Source organism: Mobula hypostoma, chromosome 5 (genome assembly GCF_963921235.1).
Source record: "Mobula hypostoma chromosome 5, sMobHyp1.1, whole genome shotgun sequence".
Taxonomy (NCBI): domain Eukaryota; kingdom Metazoa; phylum Chordata; class Chondrichthyes; order Myliobatiformes; family Myliobatidae; genus Mobula; species Mobula hypostoma.
Window position 1 is genome coordinate 22,609,523 of NC_086101.1, and position 26,254 is coordinate 22,635,776.

A 26,254-nucleotide genomic window follows, 5' to 3' on the forward strand; every position below is an offset into this window, starting at 1 on the left:
AGGGTGTTCTGCACGAGGACTCCCAGATCCCTCTACATCTCAGATTCCTGGATTTTCTCCCCATTTAGAAAATAGTCTGCACATTTATTTCTACTAATGTGCATGACCATGAATTTTCCAAACACCGTATTTCATTTGCCACTTTCTTACCCATTCTCCTAATCTGTCTAATTCCTTCTGCATCCTACCTGTTTCCTCAACACTACCTGCTCCTCCGCCAACCTTTGTATCATCTGCAAACTAGGCAATAACGCCATCTATTCTATCATCTAAATCACTGATATACAGCATAAAAAGTAGTCACAACACCGAACCCTGCGGTACAGCACTAGTCTCTGACAGCCAGCCAGAAAATGATCCTTTTACTCCCAATCGCAGCCCGTGCTCTAACCATAACTTTATCCATGTGACTCAGACACTTTTACATTTCCAAATAAACCTTACTAGTAAAAATTTTTATTAGTAAAAATTGTCACATTTTTGGCAGAAAAAAAATTTGACTAGTTCCGCTTGTATCCTCAGAACATGTGAGTGGTTTTCACAGTTTAACAATCCAATCACAACAGGTCGAAGTTTATTTAAATACAACAGTGGGCTCATCCTTGACAACCAATAGGAGTTCTCTGACAAAATGCAAATTAAAAATGTTCTTCGGATGATGCAAGCCACATGTAATTCATTAGTAAAGATTAAAAAGTTCGCCTTCTTCACTCTAACGGTGCCGGGACCAGACGGTTTCAGACTAGATTTCGCTCTCACATGAACAGCATGTCTCGCATCTGCGGAATTTCTCGCCTTTGTAAACCTCCTTCGAAGTCGTGGCTTGCTCTTTACTTGCCGCTGTGTGTGTGTATTGCGTTCCCTTCTGGAGGTAGGAAAGCCGGAAGGGAGGCGCGGGGTGGTTGGGGTGGAGAGCATTAGGTCGGAGTGGGTGTGGGTTCCCCGCGACCCGCTGTAACCGGTTGAATCACCTCTTGATCCTGACTCCGAGGTTTGTCGCCGAGACCTCAATGGGTTTGATACCTTATACTGAAAGTTGCAATGCAATTGGTGTCGAAACTGCCCTGCCGAAGAGGTCTCGACCCGAAGCATTGACTGCACTCTTTTCATAGATGCTGCCTGGCCTGCTGAGTTCCTCCAGCATTTTGTGTGAATGAACGAGTTTTGGGTATAATACTAAAACTAAACTGCTCCCCACAATTAGAACAAGTGCGATTTTGTTGTTTTCCGTCGTACCCAATGTAAAGAGGCTGTGACTTTATATACTTAAAATCATGGAAACACGAGGAAATCTGCAGATGTTGACTCGTTCTCCGATCCTGGCAAAGCCTTGAATTGAATAAATTGCCGAGATCTAAAAGCAACTCAGCCCACCCACCCGAGCGACATGGTTTCCCAGTTATTTCCATAATACTAAGATAGAAACAACATTTTGGTTCGTGGTCAGTACTTTGAGTGAGGCAAAAAAATGAGACTGCGTAATTGACTCTCGTGACTAGTTTAGGTGATTTTCCCTTTAAATAGTCCCTGCCTTCGTCTCGCTCGAAACTCTGCCTTTCGCATTAGCTGTACCGAGTTCCGGATTGACCTTCTGCAGCCTGAATGTGCCAGTCGCCGCATTCCCTTTCGGACGTCTCGCCGCGCTGGGAGATCACCGAGTTTCAGTCAGAGCAAAGGCCACCTTTCACCAAATTAAAAGGCTATGGGACGGTGGGGAGTGGAGGCGAGGTTACAAAGAGTGTTATGGCTGCCGTTTGCCAGCTACGGAGTGAAATTTCAAGGCGCGTTGCAGAGTGGAGTATCTCATCGCCTGAATTGGTTAATTGAGGAGTCAGGGAGCTAAACGGGATGGTCTCGACCTGAGACGTCGATTGTTTATTCCCCATCCAAAGATGTCCCAGCTTTCTTCCTGTGTTCTAAGCTGCAGGCGGGGCAAAGTGAGGCAACACTGGCTAAGTGAGACATCAGACACTCAAACGCTGGGGGAACTCGCCTTTAAACCAAACTTTAAAGTGTAGAATCAAAATGTGAACGATCTTTGATAGAGATGAGCAACTGCAGAGGTAAACATGCTTTGATGGAGGTCATGTGCAGTCATCTTTCTTCCCCTCCATAGACGCTGCAGGTTTCGCAAATGAAACGAAGTGCGGCGTTTTATGTTTAAAAAAAAACGCTATCCCTTTTTTAAACTCCAACCCTTTAATTACGTCATCGCGTCAGACCAGCCTCTTAAAGTAAAACCACAACTCGATGTCGGTGGTTGTAAATTATGTACATTTCTGCCAATTACTTAACCTGCAATGTTGACTGATCTCCTGAGATCCTCCAGCATTTTGTGTATTTCCAGTAGTCACAATGTAACTTTATTTATCAAGCATTTTTCATACTAATGATGCAGTTCAAAGTGCTTTACAGTGGGATAAAGTACAAATATGAAAATACAATAAAAACTAAAGCAGGAAAATAAAAGTCAAAGATGTTGGTTAATAAATCGGTTTTGATCTCCAACTTAAAAGTGTTTAAAGTGTTAGCTGAGTCTGCATCCCTTAATTGTTTTAGGTACTGAATTCCACAGTTTAGGAGCTTGGTTCTAAAATGTTGAACTGCCTATTAGCTTTTGAGGGAGATTATCTAAATTTAAGAACATAGGAGAGAGACTACAGCATACAATGTTGTACTGACCTTCTAACCTACTTCATGAACAATCTACATCACCCATAACTCAGATAGGCACATGGATAATGTCCCTAGTGTATCAGTCTCTACACTGCCCTCAGCAATGCACTCCAGGAACTTAATACTCTTAATAATAATACCTCTGACATGTACTAAATTCATAAGAATTTTCTCGACCTCCAGCAGGACCACAATCTTGGATGTGGTTTGGATGCTTGCGTGCCTCAGTGACCCAGAAAGCTACGTTGGCTGGAGTCGGGGTCTTGTGCTTTGACTCTTGGTAGGGTCACCAATGCCAAACAGGTCAAAGGCTAGAGGCCAGGCTAAGCGTGGTCTTACTGGTCCTCCAGGTTTGGAGGTTGTGCTCAGGGTGAATGACTGACTGGTAAAACAAAATTGTTACGGAAACAGCAATGAAGAATCCTCCATCTGTGTGCGATGGTGTTCCTGGGTCTCCACCCGGAACTCGCATGGCTGACCGTGAAGGCTGAGTGAATGACAAGTTGAAGGAATCTCTGGACCCTACCGGAGGTGGAGGACCTTCATTGCTGCCCTAAACATCAGTGGTGTAACGGGCAGTAAATAAGCAGTTGTACTTCAACCAACACACGTCAATAAACTAACTTTGGATTGCTGGACACTTGGCTCGTGTTAAACTTCGCACAGTGTCAATGAGCAGCTGGGAATGAGGAAACGGGTTTTATGTGTAAGAATTTTCTACACTCTACAATATTCTTTGGGTAAATGTCAGCTAGCGTAGGATGCGTGGCTTTGGGATTTTGTTAATCAGCAGGGATGATATAGGCCACAAGTTCTACCTGTTTATTGATATCAGGTGCACCAGTAGCCTGTAGTTTTCTCGTCTGCTTCACTTCCCTGTTAACACAGTTTCAGTGATTTTTTTCTCTCTCTCTGTTGCCCTCACCAGCTGAATGGGAGCGGATGAATGGGATGATTGGTTCATCAGTGTTACTGGATCCTAAAGTCAAAGCTGATCCCAGCAAGGAAGAAATTATTTGGACGTTCATCGCCAGGCATAGAAGCCCTCTCACCATTTTACATCACATCCCAGATTACCTGAAGTGGGCAGAGCCCAGTGTGCAGTTCAGGTCGCGTTTAGGATTTATTCCATCTAACGGCTCTCTGATGATAAATGGATTAAAGGCCGGGGACCAAGGAGACTACAGCTTCACAGCAGCTGATCGTACACTAAAAATAATACAGCTTTTCCTCTTCTGTGAGTGTTTTCATTTGTTTGTAATGCAGTTTAAAAATGACTCACTGCAGGTTCTGTAGTTAATAAAAATCCAAACAAAACCTGCAAACACTGGAAACCAGAAATAAACCAGAAGATGTTGTGGGGGGAGGGGATGAAATACTTCAGATTGGGCTGCATCCGTGGGGAATGAAAAATTAAATGTTCAAAAGACAGACCTTTATTGGCCCTGAATTTATTTTTAAGGTTTTGAGGACAGAGGGGAGTTAGGGGGTTTAGTTAGGTTTTAGGGACAGAATGTGGGGGAATTCGAGCTCAAGCAGGAGCCTAAGTCTACACCCACGCATTTGAAGGCCAGCAACGAGGAGGTGGGACGTCCATGGTTGGGTGTAGGTCTGGGGAATAGTGGATGAGCCTCCCCCCCCCACCCGGGGCTTGCAAGTTGTTGGCCGGTTCCAGAGTTGGGGTTCCATGTGGTTGAGATGAACATGCTCTGATGACACCACTAGGTTCCTGAATTGGCAAGTTCAGAGCCTGAGGCCTGGTGTTCAATGATCAGGGTATCCTGGGATTGATGCCGAGGATCAAGACCCAAGAGTTGAACTGGAATTCTGGGGAAATTGAGGCCTGCTGGCCAGAGCTGAGTCTGCTGGGTAAGTGGAAGATTGGTATCTCCAAGTCCTCTGGAGGCCGATCCTGAGGGTAAAGGTTTGTGTGAGCATAGTTGTGAGGGAGGACTGGGGATTGTTTTATTGCTTGTTCTGTGCTATTCTGACAAACATTGTGGAAATGCTATGTTGAGGCAGGAATGTGTGGCAATACTTACAGACTGCCTCTGGCACTCCCTCACGTGTATTGGTAATGCATGAGATGCATTCTACTCTGCTTGATGCAACTAAACTTGCTCCTCAAACTTTCCAAGATTCAATACGTTGGTTTGGGTGGTGGTGAAGATGGGGGAGGGCAATGGGCAGAATATTCTAATCGAGTGAAGTCATGTGGTCAGTGGGACCAGACTAAGCTATCATGCCAGTGCAGTTTGTTGCTTGTGTGGTTCTGCTACAGTGGGCTGTGCCCAGCAGGTCAGACAGTAGGCAGTGTGAAAGAGAAGAGTGTGGCAGGGGAAATGGCTCTTGCATTTGAACAAAGAGCACGTATTATCATAAAGGAGGTGAACTCAATATTGAGTTCTGCAGCCTGCAACACGCCCAAGCGGAGGATGTGGTGTTCCTCCAGCTTGTGTTGTCCCAAAGAAAAGGGCAGGAGGTCACTGACCGGGAGATGAGAAGGGGCACAGTGAATTACAAGTGTCAGAGTGTTGAAGCTCAGGGTCACTGCTATGGACTGATTCATAAAACCATCACATAGCCTGTGCTTGCTTCCTGTGGCTTGGGGGAGACCAGGTTATGATCTCCGAATGCAGTCTGGCGAATGGGAAGAAATGCAAGGTCAATGGCTGCTTCCGCTGAAGTTCTCAGTATCTGGGTGATGGGGTGGGGCGGGGGAAGGGGAGTGCCTGCAACGCCATGCCTGTGGGGCAGTGTTAGCCAGGAACGCATGTGTGGCCAAGTGAGTGATTCCCTACAAAGTGCCAAGGATTGGGATGGGGGGTGGGGGGTGAAAGAAAAGAAATGTGTCCAGTGCAGAATCTCATTGGATCTGCTGGGAATAGTGAAAAATGTTCAGTTGACTGTAGGGGCTGGTGGGGTGAAAGTGAGTATCAGGATTCCGGATCTTTGCTCATCCCTCTTGACCGAGCGTATTTTGTTTATAAAGATTAGATTTATTTGTCACATGTACATCAAAATGGATGGTAAAATAAATCATTTGTGTCAAATTAAATCAGCAAGGATTACACTGGGCACCAACAAGTGTTGCCACCCTGCTGGCCCACAACTCGCCCTGAACTGTATGTTTGGAGTGTGGGAGAAAACTGGAACTTCTGAAAGAAACCGCCGCAGTCATAGAAACATAGAAAATAGGTGCAGGAGTCGGCCATTTGGCCCTTCGAGCCTGCACTGCCATTCAGTATGATCATGGCTGATCATCCAACTCAGAACCCTGTACCTGCCTTCTCTCCATACCCCCTGATCCTTTTAGCCACAAGGGCCCTATCTAACTCCCTCTTAAATATAGTCAATGAACTGGCCTCAACTGTTTCCTGTGGCAGAGAATTCCACAGATTCACCACTCTCTGTGTGAAGAAGTTTTTCCTCATCTCGGTCCTAAAAGGCTTCCCCTTTATCCTTAAACTGTGACCCCTCGTTCTGGACTTCCCCAACATCGGGAACAATCTTCCTGCATCTAGCCTGTCCAATCCCTTTAGAATTTTATATGTTTCAATAAGATCCCCCCTCAATCTTCTAAATTCCAGAGAGTATAAGCCTCATCGATCCAGTCTTTCATCATATGAAAGTCCTGCCATCTGAGGAATCAACCTGGTGAACCTTCTTTGTACTCCCTCTATGGCAAGAATGTCTTTCCTCAGATTAGGGGACCAAAACGTACAAACTCACGGGGAGAACGTACAAACTCCTCCCAGAGAGCAATGTCAATTAAACCAATCTTGCATCTCTCACAACGTTCTGCCGATTGCAATGCCAATGTGCCACTCTTTTACCTTGCCTCTTACATTTTGACCATCCAAGGATGAGATAGCCGTACTTGAGCATTTGTGGAATTTGTTAAGAAATAAAAAGCAGGATAGACAAAGGAGAATCTGTAGATGTTGTGTATTTGGATTTTGAGAAGATGATTGGCAAGGTGCCACACATGAATCTACTTAAGCTATGAGCCCATGGTATGACAGGAAATATTCTCGCACAGATGAAGCAGAGGCTGATTATCAGGACGCAGAGAGCGGAGTAAAGGGAACCTTTTCTGGGTGACTGTTAGTGACCAGTGGTGTTCCACAGTGGTCTGTGTTGGGCAGTTCTTTTACATTATATGTCAGTGATTTGGACGATGGAATTGATGGCTTTATTGCAATATTAAGATAGGTGGAGGGGCAGGAAGTTTTGAGGAAGTAGAGAGACTACAGAAGGATTTAGACAGATTAGGGGAATGGGCAAAGAAGTGCCTGATGGAATAGTATCAGGAAGTGTATGGCCATGCACTTTGGTAGAAGAAATGAAGGGATAGACTATTTTCCAAATGGAGAGAAAATGAGAACTGGGGTACAAAGAGTTTGGAGTCCTTGTGCAGGATTCCCTAAAAGTTAATTTGCAGTTTGAGTCTGTGTTGAGGAAGGCAAACGCAATATTAGCTTTTGTTTCAAGAGGACTAGAAGATAAAAGCAGGGATGCTATATTGAGACTTTATAAAGCCCTGGTGAGGCCTCACTTGGAGTATTTTGAACATTTTAGACCCCTTATCTTCGAAAGGATGTGCTGAAACTGGAGAGGATTCAAAGAATGTTCACAAAATGATTCCAGGGTTAAATGGCTTCTCATGAAGAGTGCTTGATGGCTCTAGGCCTGTATTCACTGGAATTTGGAAGAAGAGGGGTGATCTCATTGGAACGTAGTGAATGGTGAAAAGGCCTTGTGAGAGTGTATGTGGAAAGCATGTTTCCTATGGTGGGAGAGTCTAAGACCAGAGGAAACAATGGTAAAATAGAGGGGTATCCTTTCAGAATGGAGATGAGGAGAAATTTATTTTGCCAGAGGGTGGAATACTTTGCCACAGGCAGCTGTGGAGGCCAAGTATTTATGTATATCTAAAGCAGAGGTGGATAGATTTTTGACTGATCAGGTCTTGAAAGGATACTGGGGGGGTGGGGGGAAGGCAGGAGATTGGTGCTAATTTTATGGCCTAATTCTGTTCCTCCATCTTGTGGTCTTGTAATGGAACATGCCTTTCATACATCCAATTGGTGTCACATCTCCTCAAACATTATAGGTACCCACAGCTTATTATCAGTCTACGTGTTTCTCAAGCCATCAGCTTTACACTGTCAGTTCTGTTAGTTCTCACCGCTATAGCAGGCTTAATTTAGTAGGTGGGTGGCAGGGCTCCTCCCCTCTGCTAGCCTGCAGGTCACCCTTGTGCAGGGTGTGGCACCTACTTGGCACCGTCACCCCAGATCAGGGTCGCGTGAAGCCACAGGAGCAGCTGGTGAATGGTCGTACAAGCAGACGCTGCATATCACAAGTCCTGGTTCTATGACCACTGACACTAGGCAGACAATCTCCGAAGAGTATTGATACTGGCTGGGGTCACCCATCTTGTAAAGACACTGCACAGAAGAAGACAATGACAAACCACTTATGTAGAAACTTACCAAGAATATTCATGGCTGTAGAAATACCATGATCGCCCACATCCAACACAGCACATAAAGACCAACTGAATGCCGTAGGATGCCCTGAGTACCTTTCAGAAACTCTAACAAAAATAGTTTTTGTCAGCGAGCTTTGTAAAGATTTTAGCGAGGGACCAAATGGTTGCTAAAATATCTAAAGGGGCAAGAGATGAGGGAGAAAATTCCAAACTCCTGGGAAATAATCAGGAATGGTAGAAGGTAGTATGTCAGGATTGTACAAAAAGCTGGAGTGGAGGAAATCAGTGTTCTGGGTCTGCAGGATTTTCCAGAGAAAGGTGGGGGGAGACATCCTGGAGAAATTTGAGATTGAGATGGAGAATTGAGAATGTCAAGGTCATTATTATGCTAGGGCAGGAGGCAGTGGAGTGTGGGTTAGTGGGTGCCGGGACTTTGCTTGTTCACTTGTGACATCCTAGTCTTAGGTCAGGTAATTCTGATGATGTTGAGGCCAGGCAAGAGCATTTTCACAGCAAAAAGGAGGAAGGAAAGAGTTTGTCATAAACTTATAAATGGGCTTCAGTGACTTTTAGAACATTGCACTCTAGGGTGGATATTGAGGCCTCCAATGTTGCAGCCACCTTCAGAAACAAGGTTTCAACTAGGAACCAGATGAGTCCTTGGTAATAATGTCAAACACCCACACTTGAGTGGATAAAGCAGTCCAGACCTTAAAGAACTTGAGCAAATTTCTCAACCATTACTTACCTTTGGAGATTGAAGGTCCTGTCATATTTCGTAGAGAGGAATGGGGACAGTCCCCTGTTTTCCTGTCCCTGTTCTTCTCTCTGCCTTGACACCACATTAACAGCCATCCGTCAGTTCCTGTTTATACATGGCAGTTGCCAACACCACCTCACAGGTCTGACCATGAGCTCACTGGGTGTGAGTTTGTTGTGATGCGCAGTTATTTGATTTTATTTATTCATTTACAGGATGTGGGTGTCACCAGCGAAGCCGGCATTTATTGTCCATCCCTCGCTGCTCTTGAGAAGGTGGTGATGAGCTGCCGCTTTGAGCCACTGCAGTCCCTGAGGTGTAGGTACACCCAAGGTGCAGTTCGGGAGGGAATTCCATGATTTTGATCCAGTGACAATGAAGGAACGGTGATATTTTTACAAGTCAGGATGGTGAGTGACTTGGAGGGGGATTTCCAGGTAGTGGTGTTCCCAGGAATCTGCTGTTCTCGTCCGAGATGATGGTGGTTGTGGGTCTGGAAGGTGCTGCCTTGGGAACTTTGTTGTTGCAGAGTGTTGGTCTTTCCAATGCATTTGGTGTGTCGCCGGGTGGTAAGTTTTCATTAGAATTGTTCACCATGCATTAACCACACTCTCCCCTTTAGGTCCTCTGTCAGAAGATCTGATCACCATCAATACCATCTTCATCGGTTCCACCATCCAGCTCACCTGTAAGGTCGATGGAGATCCTCTGGAGTATCAGTGGTGGAAAAATGGAGTCCAAGTCTCCCATAATGACCAGATCATAGATGGCAACAGGACTCTCCTGATCCAGAATGATGCATGGAATGAGAGAGCCACATACATGTGTGTGGCAAGCAATCCAGTCAGCTCCGTCAGGAAGGATTACTTCCTGACAAGACCTGGTAAGCTAAGTTTTCTGAGGGTAGCTTTTCATCACCATCTTCTGTTGGTGGGCTTTAGAAAACAATCTGTCAGCACTGCAGCTGAGATGGCCAAAGGGGGGCTGGAGTTCCAACCAATGATGTGACGTAGAAAGTTATGGGTCCATCAGCTCTTTGAGTAATCCAGCTACTTCACATATTTCTTCCCTTTCCCAACTGCCCAATCAATGATCTTTCCAGAGCCTATGGAAGCTCGGAGTGTGAGTGTGAAAAGAGCAGACTCTGGTAAAGCCAGTCTCTTTTCTGCAGCTCAGGCAGGAAGAGTGAGCATTGGGTCAGAGCCATATCTTTCAGGAGAAAGGATGAAAGGAGCAGATTCGGGCAAGGCTGGTGTTTTGGGGCTGTGCAGGTGTGGAAATTGGCATCAGAGGCCTGACCTCAGCTGCAAATAAAAGTATCTCAAGTGGAGTGGCCATTGATTGAGTGAACCAGTGGTAGAGTGGGAAGGCTTTGGCTTGACAGAATTCTGCACGTGCAGGTAAATGCGCATTTAAGAAGAGGCAAGCCTTTTTTGGTTTGGAGTAGTCAAGATGGAATGCTCCTCCTGTTAGATGTGGGAATTCGGGATATCTGATGGTTTCCCTGATGACTGCATCCGTGAGAAGTGCACCCAATTTCAGTGCCTGACTGACCGGATCAGAGAGCCGGAGTTGGATGTACTCTGGATCATTCGGGAGGCCAGAGATATTATAGACGGGACTTTGGAAGAGGTGCTCATACCCAGAGTATAGACTTCGGATGGTAGATGTGTGCCCACTAGGAGAGGTAAGGAGATTAAGAAGCCAATGCTGAGTTCCTCTGTGGCCATTGCGCTCAGCAACAAGTATACCCTTTTGCGTACTGCTGGAGTGGGATGACCCATCAGATCACAGCAGCAGCTGTGGCTGGTTCTGAGCCTCGACAGGGGAGGGTGAAGTCAGGCAGTGTCATTGTTATAGGAGACTCAATAGTTAGAGGGACAGAGAGGAGATTCTGTAGCCACAGAAGAGACACCAGGTTACCTCCTGGTTCTCGGGTCCATGATGTATCAGAACGGCTGCAGGACATTCTTAAGGCGGATGGGGGACAGCCAGAGGTTGTGGTGCATATTGTCACCAATGACATAGGCAGAAAATGGGAAGACGTCCTGTGCAGTGAGTATATAGAGTTAGGAAAGCGGCTGAAGGCAATGACCTTCGAGGTTGTAATCTCCAGATTACTCCCTGTGCCATGGGCTGGTGCAGAGGACACAGATTCAAGTTCTTGGATCATTGAAACCTTTTCTGGGGAAGGAGTGATCTATACAAGAGGGGTGAGTTGGACCTGAACTGGAGGGAAACCAATATCCTGGCTGGGAGGTTTGCTGATCTTACTGTGGAGAGTTTAAACTAGTTTTGGAGCCCCAGATTAGTAAGCGAAGGATCAGATCAGAAGATAAATATCCAGAAAAGTGTTGAAAAGCAAAATTTAAATAACAGTTTATGATGGGCAGGATGTTTTGAAGTGTGTATATTTAAATACCAGGAGTATTATGGGTAAAGATAACCTTGGAGCATGAATCAGTACATGGGACTATGATGTTGTAATCATTACTGAAACTTCTTTGAGAGAGGGGCAGGAATGGGTGATTAATGTACCAGGTTTTCAAAATTTGAGAAAAGATAGAGGAGCTGAAAGTGGGAGTGGAGTTGCACAAATGATCAGGGGTTATCATAGATGCACTCAGAGGAGAGATAATGGAGGGGTCAGATACTGAGTCCATTGGGAGGAACTCAGGAATAGGAAGGGTGCAATGATGGGATTGTTCTACAGACCCCTAATAGCTACCAGGACATTGAGAAAAAGATATGTAATCAAATTAAGGAATATTTAAAAATGATGGGTTTGTTTTCATGGGGGATTTCAACTTCCATAATATATTGTAAACTAGGACCTTGGTGTAAGAGGTTTAGCTCGATCTGAATTTAAGTATATCCAGGAAGGTTTCTTAAGTCAGTATGTGGATGGTCCAATGAGAGGAGGAACTGATCTCCTCGCATTCTTCTAAATTCCAGTGAGTACCAACGTAAAGCTACCAAATGCTCTTCATATGTTAACCCCTTCATTTCTGGAATTATCCTCATGAACCTCCTCTGGACTCAATGACAACACATCATCCTTTCTGAAATTTGGGCCCGAAACTGTTGACAATAGTCCAAGTGCAGTTTGACTAGTGTCTTATAAAGGCTCAGCATTAACTCCTTGCTTTTATATTCTATTTCCCTTGAAATAAATGCCAACATTGCATTTGCCTTCTTTACCACAGACTCAGCCTATAAATTAACCTTCTGGGAGTTTTGCAAGAGTCCCTCTGCACCTCTTTTTGAACCTTCTCCCCATTTAGATAATCTGCATGATTGTTCATTTTACTAAAATGCATGGTCATACATTTCCTAACACTCTTCCATTTGCCACTTTTTTGCCCATACTTCGAATTTGTCTAAGTCCTGCTACAATTGCATTGCTTCCTCAGCACTAGCTACCTCTCTACCCATCTTCATATCATCAGCAAACTTTGCCACAGAGCCATTAACTCTATTATCTAAATCATGGACAAACAATTTAAAAAGCAGCATTCCCAATACAGACCCCTGAGAAACACCACGAGTCACCGGCAGCCAACCAAATAGGGCCCCTTTTATTCCCACTCACTGCCTCCTGCCTGTCAGCCATTCCGCTGTCCATGCCAGTGTCTTTCCTGTAATGCCATGGGATTTTGTCACGTTAAGTGGCCTCGTGTGGCACCTTATCAAACACTTTCTGAAAATCCAAGTAAATGACATCCACTGCCTCTCTTGTCCCACCCTGCTTTTTACTTCCTTGAAGAACTCTTACAGATTTATCAAACAAGATTTCCCTTTACGGAAACCATGTTGACTTTGACTTATTTTATCATTAGTCTCCAAAAGTACCTCAAAACCTCATCCTTAATAATGGACTCCAACACTTTCCCAACCACTGAGGTTAAGCTAACTGGCCTATAATTGCCTTAAAGAGCAGAGTGACACTTGCAATCTTCCAGTCCTCTGGGACCAAGCCAGAATCAAGTGATTCTGGAAAGATCATGACCAATTTAGAAACATAGAAAACCTACAGCACAATATAGGCCTTTCGGCCCACAAAGCTGTGCCGAACATGTCCTTACCTTAGAACTACCTAGGCTTACCCATAGCCCTCCATTTTTCTGAGCTCCATGTACCTATCCAGGAGTCTCTTTTATATATAAAAAAAACTTGCCCCGACACCACCTCTGTACCTACTTCCAAGAACCTTAAAACTATGCTCTCTTGTTCTAGCCATTTCAGCCCTGGGAAAAAGCCTCTGACTATCCACATCATCAATGTCTCTCATCTTGTATACAAGATGACTGCATCATCTTATGTGGTCCTTAACTTTCTTAGTCAGCCATGGTTGCCTACCCCTGCCATTTGAGAACTTCTTCCTCTGTGGAACATCCTGCGCCTTGTGAACTATTGCCTCGATGCTGTGAAATGCAATGTTTCCATATGGTATCCCCCATCAAATATGTGCCACCTCACAGGACAACCCAATATCCCTGCTAATTTCCCTCCTAATCTATTCTTTCACCTTCTTCCATCCACCCTAGAAGTAATTTACAGTCAACAATTTGCATCCCAACCTTTCCACCTATGTAATGTGGGAGGAAACTGTGTTACTGGGGAAAACCTACACAGTCCCAGGAAGAGTATGCAAACTCCACACAACAGCCCGGGGCCAGGATTGAACCCAGGTTGGTGAACTATGAGGAAGCATCTCATACAGCATGGCATACATTTAGATGGTCTGTAGTACAATCCCATCAGTGTGATTGCACCCTTCCCATTCCTGAATTCGCTTTTATTCAGTTTAGGCTGATTAAATTAGCCTGGGATTTTCAATGTCTTGCAATGTTCTTGTTGTCTTTGTGGGTTATTGCTTCATCGGGATACTGGGGCTGTCTGATTGGTCCTGAATTCTTGTGTGTTCCAGGCTGTATTTCAGGGAGGCATGCCAGCCTCTCTTTGTGGATCCTTGTCTGGTGAAACTCTGACCTCTGGCATGCTGGCCTTGAGCAGTGAGGCAGAGTATAATAGATGGAACGTTGTTGTACCAGACACTAGTGAGGCTGCACTTGCAGTGTATGGCGAGGGCATTAGACAGGAACTAAAAAGCGTCAGCTCCACACTGGACACTAGGCTCCGTAGTATCCTCAACATCTTCAGGGAGTGGTGCCTCAGAACATTGATGTCCATTATTGATGACCCACCCACCCAGGAATGCCCTCTTCTCATTGTTACCATCAGGAAGGAGGTACAGAAACCTGAAGACACACACTTAGCAACTCAGGAACAGCTTCTTCCCCTCTGCCATACAATTCCTAAATGGACATTGAACCTATGAACACTACCTCACTTTTTTTCTTTTTAAATTTATTAGTTAATATTATTTGTTTTTCCACTATTTTAATCTATTCCATATATACTTCCTGTAATTGATTTACTTGTTTATTTTTTTTCTTTATATTATATTGCACTGTACTGCTGCTGCTAAGTTAACCAATTTCACAACCCATGCCAGTAATAACAAACCTGATTCTGATTCAAATTGGGATCACCTTTTCTCTGGCAAGTCCATATCAGACATGTGGAGGCCATTTAAAGATCAGTTGCTGACAGTACAGGAAAAGTGAGTTCCTGTTAAAAGGGAAGGATGTGGATGGAAAGATAAGAGAAACTCGGATATCCAGAGAGGTGATGAATTTATTCAAGAAGAAAAAGGAAAAGTATGTGAAGTTCAGAAGTTGGTATCAAACAAAGCATGAGAATTATAAGCAAGCCAGAAAAGAACTAAAGAAGGGAATTAGTAAAGCCAAGAGGGGCCAGGGAAAGTCCTTGGCAAATAGGATTGAGGTGAATCCCAAGGCATTATATACATCAGAGTAAAAAAGGATAACTATGAAAAGGGGATGGGATCACTCGATTAAAGGGGGGAAACATTTGCTTGGATGCAGAGAATATTAGGTACCTAATGAGTGCTTTGCTTCAGTATTTATCAAGGAAAAGGATATGGAGGACCAGGAGATCAATACTGAGTGCATAAGTAAGTCAGGGTGTTCAGAAATCAAGGGGGTGGAAGTGTTGGGTCTCTGAGTGAGCATTAAGGTGGATAAGTCCCCAAGGCCTGATGGGATTTACTCAGGTTATTGACGGAGGCAAAGACCAAGATTCCTTTTCCCTTTGACCAGTATCTTTGTGTCCTCTCGAGGCACGGTCGAGGTCCTGGAGGACTGGCGGGTGGCTAATGTTGTACCTCTATTTAAGAAGGGAAAATCCTGGGAATAATAGACTGCTGTGTCTCACGTCAGTTATAAGGAAATTGCTGGAGAAAACTTCTGGAAGTTGGATATATGAACATTTGGAAAACCATGACCTAATTAGGGAGAGACAGCACAGCTTTGTGCGGGGCAAGTTGTGCCTTACCAACGATTGAGTTTTTTTGACAAGGAGTTCGAAGGTTGGGCAGTAGATGTCTACATGGATTTTAGTGAGGCGTTTTCCAAAGTCCCTCATGGGAAGCTAATCCAGAAGATCAAGATGCATGGGGTCTGCAGCAAATAGCCTGTTTGGATTCAGAGCTAGCTTAGAAGACAGAAGGTAGTGATTGAAGGAACTTTTTTGAGCTGGAGGCCTGTAATTAGTGGAATTCCACAGGGATCTGTAGTGGGACCTCTGCTGTTTGTAATGTATATAAATGACCTGGATGAAAATATAGATGGATGGTTTAGTAAATTTGTGGATGATACCAAAACCGGAGTTGTGGACAGTGTAGAAGGCTGGGAAAGAATACAGCACAACTGAGATCAGTTGCAGAGGTGGGCTGAAAAATGGCAGATGGAGTTAACCCAGATAAGTGTGAGGTGTTACAGCTCGGTACCAGAATGCTGCCTGGTTTAGAGAGCTTGTGCTATCACGAGAGGCTGGGTAAACCTGGGTTGCTTCCTCTGGAGTGCTGGAGGCTGAGGGTGGATCTGGAGGTTCACAAGATTCTGAGAGGCATAGGTAGAGTTGACAGGGATTATCTCTTTTCCCGTGGGGGGGGGCGCTGAAATGTCTAATAGCACAGGGCATGCATTGAAGGTGAGGGGGGTAGGTTCAAGGGGATGTGCGAGGTAAGTTTTTTTTTAAACTCAGAGTCCTGGATGCCTGATATGGTGAGAGGGGCAAATAAATTAGAGGCCTTTAGGAGAGGTTTGGATAGGCACATGGATATAAGGAGGATGTCGGGGTGGCGGTGGGGGGGGTGTTGAATTGGTGTTTGGGTGTTTTGGGTTTTCTTTTTGCTGGTTCAGCACAACTCTTCTACCTATGGAGATACGTCTGCAGCTTCCTGGTGAGTACGACATTAAATCAGCCTCCACTACAACTCTCTCAAAGCAATCCAAACCCAAAATCCCATCACAGACTGAGTTTGGTTATTACGTGTCTCGGTCATTAATACAGAATGATCAGAATCAGATTTATTATCTTTGTTTATCATGAAATTCAGTGCTTTGTTGTCGCAGTACAATGCAAGTCGTAATAAAAGATAAGTTACGGGAAGAATTTTTAAAAAGTAGTGGCAAAAGAGAGGGAAGTGGTGAGATGGTGTCCGTGGGTTGTTGGACCATTCGGAAACCTGATGCTGGAGGGGAAGAAGCTGTTCTTAAACGTTGATTGTGTCTTCAGACTGCAAAACCACCTGGCAGAAGTGAGAAGAGGACACGTCCCGGGGCAAAGCATCCTTAATGACGACTGTCACTTTCCTGAGGCACCGCCTCGCGACTGGTGGGTAGGTTTGTGCCCACGATGGAGCTGGTTGAGTCTGCAAACCTGCAAGTCCCCCCCCCCACCCCCCCATCCTGTGCATCCAGTCAAATGCTCCCCACAGTACATCTGTAACATACCATGTCTTCGTGAATGGATCAGCCTGTTGGGCCCAGGATAGATCTTTCAGAGTTGTTGACACCGCGGCCTCCCCAATGGCCAGTATATCGGCAATTGGGCAGAGATGGTTTGATATGGATCAGGGTGATGTTGCTTCTGATCCTGTGCTGTGATCACACTGAGACAGTGAGGTGTGGCAGTACAGGGTGTCCCCCAGAAGCTGTCCCCTTCTAATGATGGGCTGGCTGTTCTGATGTTGATGACAGTGCACCAGGCTGCGACTGTTGAAACTAGATCCTTTGGGTTTAGAAAGTTGGTATGCCAACTGCACCCTCTGCTGTGACTGTCCTGCATTGCAAATTGTGATGCAGCTCTGTAACATTCCATTGGACGCGTCACCTTGTCAGATGTGTGTCAATGTGCGAACTCGGTGTCTGGTTACTGAGCTGTTTCACTTTGTACACTTACAGATGTGGGATGTGGCAGCAGCCTTGTAATCATGAACAAAAAATTCACAGTGATCGGATGTGGACTAGTCTGGTGGGTGATGTCCTCTGGAATGTAGAAGTAAGTAACAAGATTACCAACAACTCCATCACTTTCTGGAGAATTGGGTTACAGTGAAAACTTCCCACCCTGTGTCTCACTGATACTTCAATTACCGGAAGTGTAGGGAAAACTCCAACGCGTACACTGTCTGTCCTTGACTAGATACTGCCAATGCTGAACTGCTTTAGCCCGGATTTTATCGGGTTCTGCCATGAGCTCTCAAATACGGAAGTCCAGAACTTTCTCCTGAGCCTGCTGCCGCATTCCTTGTGGACTGATGGGGTAGTATTGGGCCATTCAGCCCATTGAGTCTGCTTGGCCATTCCATCATGGCTGATGTACTATCCCCACTCAACCCCAATCCCTGCCTTTTCCTGTAACCTTTGACACCCTTACAAATCAAGAAACTGTCAACCTGTGCTTTAACTCCACCCAATGAATTGGCCTCCACAGTCGTCTGAGGCAATCAATTCCATTGATTCCTCACCCTCTGGCTAAGGAAACTCCTCCTCATCTCTTCCGTTGTAACTGAATGTCCCCCTATTCTGAGATTGTGCCCTCTAGTCTTAGACTCACCCACGATAGGAAACCTCCTGTCTTAGTTTCCTGAAGTCTCACCCAGGATCGACCCAACCAGTTAACCAGAGAGATCATCAGCACTTGGAACAGTACAAAGCCAGATGGACCATTCGGCCTGCAATATTGTGTGGATTTTGATGCCAGTTTGTACTAAATGTCCCCTGTGTAGCATCTGTATCCCTCCCTTCTCTCCATGTGTTTATCACACAGCCTCCTAAACTCCACCAAACTGCCTGCTTCCACTACTGCCCCTGGTTACCCATTCCAGGTACCTACCTGCTCCTGTGCAAAACTTGGTTTTTAACTCAAGTGTGAAGATTAAGATGCACTGAAATATGATAAAAGAAAACAGCAGAGTAGATTGTAATTGTCAGAGGCTGGGGGTGAGGAACAAATAATCAGAATATCCGGGATTCTAATTGACTATACATTCTATGCAAAAATAAAAGAACTAACAGGCACAGATACACAAAGTGAGCAGGTACGTGTTGGTGTAAATTTCTGTAGATTTTCCTTTTTTTTTTGGTGTGTGTGTGTATGCATGTACATCTGTGCGTGCGTCGATGTCGTCTTTTTCTCATGCCTTTACCAGGCGCAGAGAGAGAGAGACTGTGTACGCGCCACTCCTCACGCAGACATTTCGCAGTATTTTTCCCTTTATTTTACGAAGTTGAGTTGCGATCTCGACACGCAACCCGGCGCAGATGGAACGCGTACTCGGGAGCGGGCCCCGACTGGCTTCGAACCTGGGAACCTCCGTTCCGTAGTCTGGCACCAATATCATTGTGCCACCAGCCGGCCCAATTTCTGCAGATTTTCAGCGTTCAAGTGAGTGAAAATACAGTGGCATGCAAAAGTTCGGGCACCCCCGGTCAAAATTTCTGTTACTGTGAATAACTAAGCAAGTAAAAGATTAACTGATTTCCAAAAGGCATAAAGTTAAAGATGACACATTTCTTTAATATTTTAAGCAAGAAAACTTTTATTTCCATCTTTTACAGTTTCAAAATAACAAAAAAGGAAAAGGGCCTGAAGCAAAAGTTTGGGCACCTTGCGTGGGGGTGAGGAACAAATAATCAGAATATCTGGGATTTTATTTGATTATTTTATACATTCTATGCAAAAATAAAAACTAACAGGCACAGATACACTAAGTGAGCACTAAGTAACATCCCCTTTGGCAAATATCACAGCTTGTAAATGCTTTTGTAGCCAGCTAAGAGTCTTTCAATTCTTGTTTGGGGGATTTTTGCCCCTTCTTCCTTGCAAAAGGCTTCTAGTTCTGTGAGATTTTTAGGCTGTCTTGCATGCACTGCTCTTTTGAGGTCTATCCACAGATTCTTGACGTTTAGGTCAGGGGACTGTGAGGGCCATGGCAAAACCTTCAGCTTGCGCCTCTTGAGGTAGTCCATTCTGGATTTTGAGGTGTGTTTAGGATCATTATCCTGTTGTAGAAGCCATCCTCTTTTCATCTTCAGCTTTTTTACAGACAGTGTGATGTTTGCTTCCAGAATTTGCTGGTATTTAATTGAATTCATTCTTCCTGCTACCAGAGAGATGTTCCCCGTGCCACTGGCTGCAACACAAGCCCAAAGCATGATCCATCCACCCCTGTGCTTAACAGTTGGAGAGGGGTTCTTTTCATGAAATTCTGCACCCTTTTTTCTCCAAACATACCTTTGCTCATTGCAGCCAAAAAGTTCTATTCAAAAGGTTCAAAGGAGCATATAAACAAGCCTGATACATTTTGGAAACAAGTCCTGTGGCCTGATGAAGTTGAAAAAGAACTAAGAAGTGTATATAATGTTTATAAAGTTTTTTTTTAAAAAAAAGGCGTATATAAATGTCTTTTACCTAACCTAGGGTTTTTGTTCTGCCGTATAAGGAAATTTTTGAACCAACATTATCAAAAAAAGGATTTTCGAATAAAAATTGGTACCGTTTGAAATACATAAAAAATCTAGGCAAAATAATCATCTTGATAGCATTGATCCGACCGATCAGTGACAAAGGTATTGGTAACCATTTAGTAAACAAAAGTTTAATCTGATCAATTAAAGGTAAAAAAAAAATAAATTAGCTTTAAGTAAATCTTTATGCTTTTTTGTGATTTTAACCCCCTAAATATGTAAAAGAGTCAGTAACCAATTTAAATGGTAAACATCCATAAACAGGAACCTGCTTATTTAGGGGAAATAGTTCACTCTTATTAAGGTTCAATTTATAACCAGAAAAGTTATTAAATTGAGCCAACAAAGAAAAAATAATAGGAATTGATTTCCTCGGATAAGAGATATATAATAACATCGTCTGCATATAATGATAATTTATGTAATTCATTTCCACGGGTAATACCAAAAAAGTTAGGCGAGTCTCGGATGGCAATTGCTAAAGGTTCAAGGGCAATATCAAATAATAATGGACTAAGAGGGCATCCTTGCCTAGTACCCTGAGATAGACAAAAAAAAAGGGAGATCTTTGATTATTAGTACAAACCGAAGCTACAGGGGTATGATATATCAATTCAATCGAAGACATAAATATCAGACTAAAATTAAATTTCTTGAACACACTAAAATATGGCCATTCAACTCTATTGAAAGCTTTCTCAGCATCTAATGAAATAATACATTCCAGATTGTTAAGTGAAGGAGTATAAACAATATTCATTATAATACTCCTAATATTAAAAGATGAATAACAGTTTTTAATCAATCCTGTTTGGTCCACAGAGATAATTTGAGGTAATACCTTCTCTAACCTAGTTGCTAAAATTTTTGAATCTATGTTCAAAAGAGATATTGGTCTATATGATGCACAATCAGTAAGATCTTTATTTTTTTAAGAATTAAAGAAATAGAAGCTCCATAAAATGATTGTGGTAATTTACCTAAGCTGATTGCTTCTTTAAATATTCTAGACAACCAAGGAGAGAGAATAGAGGAAAAAGACTGATAGATAGATAAACAAATAAATTCCACTGTGAAACCATCAGGACCAAGTGCTTTGCCGGAATTCTTACAAAAGGAAACCAAGAAGGTCATTAAGAGAGAAAAGATTAACTATGAAAGGAAGCTAGCAAATAATATTGAAGAGGATACTAAAAGCTTTTTCCAAGTATATAAAGAGTAAAAGACAGGTGAGAGTAGATATAGGACCGATAGAAAATGATGCTGGAGAAATTGTAATGGGGCAGAAGAACTGAACAAGTATTTTGCATCGGTCTTCACTGAGGAAGACATCAGCAGTATACCGGACATTCAAGGGTGGCAGGGAAGAGAAGTGTGCGCAGTCACAATTACAACAGGGAAAGTACTCAGGAAGCTGAATAGGCTAGAGGTCGATAAATCTCCTGGACCAGATGGAATGCACCCTCGTGTTCTGAAGGAGGTAGCTGTGGAGATTGCGGAAGTATTAGCGGTGATCTTTCAAAAGTCGATAGATTCTGGCATGGTTCCGGAGGACTGGAAGATTGCAAATGTCACTCCGCTATTTAAGAAGGGAGCAAGGAAGCAAAAAGGAAATTATAGACCTGTTAGCTTGACATCCGTGGTTGGGAAGTTGTTGGAGTTGATTGTCAAGGATGAGGTTACAGAGTACCTGGAGGCATATGACAAGATAGGCAGAACTCAGCATGGATTCCTTAAAGGAAAATCCTGCCTGACAAACCTATTACAATTTTTTGAGGAAATTACCAGTAGGCTAGACAAGGGAGATTCAGTGGATGTTGTATATTTGGATTTTCAGAAGGCCTTTGACAAGGTGCCACACATGAGGCTACTCAACAAGATAAGAGCCCATGGAATTACGGGAAAGTTACATACGTGGATAGAGTGTTGGCTGATTGGCAGGAAACAGAGGGTGGGAATAAAGGGATCCTATTCTGGTTGGCTACCGGTTACCAGTGGTGTTCCACAGGGATCAGTGTTGGGGCCGCTTCTTTTTACATTGTACATCAATGATTTAGATTATGGAATAGATGGCTTTGTGGCTAAGTTTGCTGATGATACAAAGATAGGTGGAGGGGCCGGTAGTGCTGAGGAAATGGAGAGTCTGCAGAGAGACTTGGATAGATTGGAAGAATGGGCAGAGAAGTGGCAAATGAAGTACAATGTTGGAAAGTGTATGGTTGTGCACTTTGGCAGAAAAAATAAACGGGCAGACTATTATTTAAATAGGGAAAGAATTCAAAGTTCTGAGATGCAACGGGACTTGGGAGTCCTCGTACAGGATACCCTTGAAGTTAACCTCCAGGTTGAGTCAGTAGTGAAGAAGGCGAATGCAATGTTGGCATTCTTTTCTAGAGGAATAGAGTATAGGAGCAGGGATGTGATGTTGAGGCTCTATAAGGCGCTGGTGAGACCTCACTTGGAGTACTATGGGCAGTTTTGGTCTCCTTATTTAAGAAAGGATGTGCTGATGTTGGAGAGGGTACAGAGAAGATTCACTAGAATGATTCCGGGAATGAAAGGGTTAGCATATGAGGAATGTTTGTCCACTCTTGGACTGTATTCCTTGGAGTTTAGAAGAATGAGGGGAGACCTCATAGAAACATTTCGAATGTTAAAAGGCATGGACAGAGTGGATGTGGCAAAGTTGTTTCCCATGATGGGGGAGTCTAGTACGAGAGGGCATGACTTAAGGATTGAAGGGCGCCCTTTCAGAACGGAAATGCGAAGAAATTTTTTTAGTCAGGGTGGTGAATCTATGGAATTTGTTGCCACGGGCAGCAGTGGAGGCCAAATCATTGGGTGGATTTAAGGCAGAGATTGATAGGTATCCGAGTAGCCAGGGAATCAAAGGTTATGGTGAGAAGGCAGGTGAATGGGACTAAATAGGAGAAAATGGATCAGCTCATGATAAAATGGTGGAGCAGACTCGATGGGCTGAATGGCCTACTTCTCCTTTGTCTTATGGTCTAATTAATTGAGGAGATTACAGCTGTTATTTCTTCCACTGTAATAGGAGTTTCTAATGTTAAACAATCTGCGGGTGATAATTTCAGAAAATTAAATTTTCGTAAAAAGTTGTGCATGATGTTAAAATCATGAGGAAAGTCAGAATGATATAAAGAGGTATAAAATTAAAGTTTTGTTTATCTCGTCATGACCAACTGTCAAAGTATTAAGGATCTTAATAATTTGACGTTTAACCGAAGTAGTAATTTACCTGATTTATCACTGAATATAAAACTCACTTCTAGTTTTCATTAATTGATTTTCAATCGAGGATGTTAATAATAAACTGTTCTATTTGGAGTTCAAGTCTGTTTATAAAGCTCCTTACTAGGAGCAATAGAATATTTCTTATAAATTTCTTTAATTCTATCAACCATAAAGTATTTCATTCTTAATACGTTTTTTCCAAACCAACAGAATAGGAAAAATCCGTCCGCGGATATAAGCTTTAAAAGCGTCCCATACTGTTCCATTGGAAATTTCTTCCGTAATATTAGTTGAAAAGAGGAAATCAGTCTGTTCCTTCGTAAAAATTGTTTTATGTCCTTTGAACAACTATCTAATATAAAATTAAGACTGATTGGGAAAGAGAACTTAAGATCACTGTACTGATTGAAAAATGGGAAAAAATTCTTCAATTAGTTAATTCATCCTCTATATGTGCTAAACAAGTGTTGATACAGTTTAAAGTAGTGCACTGGGCTCACATGTCTAAAGATAAACTATCTCGTTATTACTCTTATAAATCCTATACGTGATAGATGTCATTCTGAGATACCTTCTTTAACTCGTATGTTTTGGTCGTGTCCTTTGGAAAAACTATTGAAAAGATATTTTTGATACTGTCTCAACTGTTTTGAATATTGACTTACAACCTCACCCAATTACTGCTATTTTTGGGTTACCAGTGATAGAATCAACTCATTTAACCTCTGCAGCTCGTCGGATGATTGCATTAATGGCTAGAAGATCCATTTTGCTGAATTGGAAAGAGATTAATCCTTCTACCACATTTCATTGGTTCTCTCAAACTATGCTGTTTTTAAATTTGGAAAAATTAGAAGTGTTTATGATCCCTTTATTAAATTCGAAAAGACCTGGAGGCCATTTATTTGACCTTTTTCAAATTTATTTTATTTCTTTGTAATATTGGTTGAGAGGAACGGAGTTGTTGACGCTAAGGTTTCCTTTTTTTAATGATGTTACGTAACAGCCCATGTCTTTTTTTAGTTTAGTCAATACTGTTTAGATTAGGTTTTTTTTGGGTGGGGAGGGGTTATAGTTTTATTTTTTCCCCTTTTTCATGAGTTTTTTTTAGATATTTTTGTTTGTTTTATATTGTTCATCTGTATCCTATATGATTGGGAGTTTTATCATTTGTGTCAACTGGCTTAATAATTAACTATGCCAATTATAACAATGTATTCCCAATAACTTTGTACCATTACTATGTTATGTTTATTATTATGAGATTGAGAAAGAAAACTGTAAATAGTGTATAGAGTGTAAATAGTACATGTGTGTAAAGTGTTTATACAGTAGCATATGAAGTGTAAAAGTGTAGTGTACAAAGTGTATACAGTGTATAACGTGTAAAGTATGTACAAAGTGTATATAGTGTGTACAAAGTATAAATAGTATATAAAAGTGTAAAAGGTATATAGTGTGTACAAAGTATAAATAGTATATAAAAGTGTAAAAGGTATATAGTGTGTACAAAGTGTAAGTAGTGTATAACATGTAAAAACTATGTACAGTGTATATAGTGTACAACATGTAAATGTACAAAGTGTAAATAGTATATATAGTGTGTGCAAAGTAAATAGTGTACAAAGTGTATATAGTGTGTACAAAGTGTATATAGTTTGTACAAAGTATAAAAAGTATAGTGTGTGCAAAGTAATGTACAAAGTATAAAAAGTATGTACAGTGTATATAGTGTACAAAGTGTAAGTAGTGTATAAAGTGTAAAAAGTATATACAAAGTGTGTATGTAGTGTGTGGGGTGTGCGTGTGGAGTATGCGTCGGACACTTTCTCATACATTCACAGACTTGATGAAATCCCAGAATCAGGTTTATTATCACTGGTGTACACTGAATGCCACTTTATTAGTTACACGTGATCACCCTTTTAATGCAAGTATCTAATCAGTCATAGACTGTTAGCAACTCGGTGCAGAAAAGCATGCCCGCATGATCAAGAGGTTCAGTTGTCCAGATCAAACATCAAAATGGAAGAGGAATGTAATCTTAATGACTTTGATTCTGGGATGATTTTTAGTGCCAAATAGGGTGGTTTGAGTATCTCAAACTTCAAAGCTCTTTCACGTACAACAGCCTCTAGCGTTTACAGCATGGAGCAAACATCCAGTGAGTGGCAGAAAAACCTCGTTATTATTGGGAAGTCAGAGGCTCCGGTGTGGTCTCAGGTATATCGGTGAGAACCAAAGTAGATGGGAATTTGCCTAGCACTGCCAGAAAATGCAGGGTATGCCGGTAGCCACCCATTTCAATGCTACTTCCCATTCCTATGTGTCAGGCCATGGCATCCTGTACTACTGCAAAAAGGCCACACTCTGGTTGGAGCAGCAACACCTTATTCCCTCTGGGTAGCTTTCAACCAGTGTGTGGCCTCTCACGAACTTCTGGTACTTGTGCCCCCACCATTCCCATTCTAGTTTCTCTGCCAGACTGGTTCAAGCTGACAGGAAAGCCACAGTAACTCAAATAACCATGCATTCATGGTGTTCAGAAGAACAGCTCTGAATGTACCTTGAAGTGGATGGGCTGCAGCAGCAGAAGAGCAGGCACTCAATGACCACTTTATTCAGTGCAGGAGCCATCTAATGGCTACTGATTGTATGTTGTGACATTTATTTTGTAGCTGCAATACAGTGCAAGAAATTGCTGATAAATAGTGCAGTGGAGAAATAGTGAGGTAGTGTTCATGGACTACTCAGAGATCTGACAATAGAGGGAAGATCATAGGAACAGAATTAGGCTGCTTGGCCCATCGAGTCTGCTCCACCATTTCATCATGGCTGATCCAATTTTCCTCTCAGCCCCAATCTTCTGCCTTCTCCCTGTATCCCTTCATGTCCTGACCAATCAAGAATCTATCAACCTTTGCTTTTAATATATATATAAAAACTTGCTCTCTACAGCTGCCTTTGGCGAAGAATTCCACAGATTCACCACTCTCTGACTGCAGAAATTCCTGCTCATCAGTGTTCTGAAAGGACTCTCTTCTCTTGTGAGGCTATGTCCTCTGGTCTTAGACTCTCCCACCATAGGAAACATCATCTCTACATCCACTACATCTAGGTCTTTCACGATTTGATAGGTTTCAAGGAGACCACCCCTTACTTCCC

The 26,254-nt window shown here is 42.9% G+C and overlaps 1 protein-coding gene across 3 annotated transcripts; it reads left to right on the plus strand.

Moving 5' to 3' along the window:
* Window positions 1–511: 511 nt before the first annotated feature.
* LOC134346680 (hepatic and glial cell adhesion molecule-like) lies at window positions 512–25,100 on the plus strand. 3 transcript variants are annotated; one of them, XM_063048183.1, is made up of 5 exons: window positions 512–871; window positions 3,605–3,913; window positions 9,556–9,816; window positions 17,267–17,363; window positions 23,791–25,100. In XM_063048183.1, the coding sequence occupies exons 1-4, from the start codon at window positions 760–762 to the stop codon at window positions 17,359–17,361; spliced, it is 777 nt and encodes a 258-aa protein (XP_062904253.1). In that variant the 5' UTR covers window positions 512–759; the 3' UTR covers window positions 17,362–17,363; window positions 23,791–25,100. The 3 variants fall into 3 exon arrangements, with proteins under 3 accessions (XP_062904253.1, XP_062904254.1, XP_062904252.1); XM_063048184.1 differs by having other exon boundaries at window positions 23,821–25,100; XM_063048182.1 differs by lacking the exon at window positions 23,791–25,100 and adding an exon at window positions 19,478–19,614.
* Window positions 25,101–26,254: the final 1,154 nt, after the last annotated feature.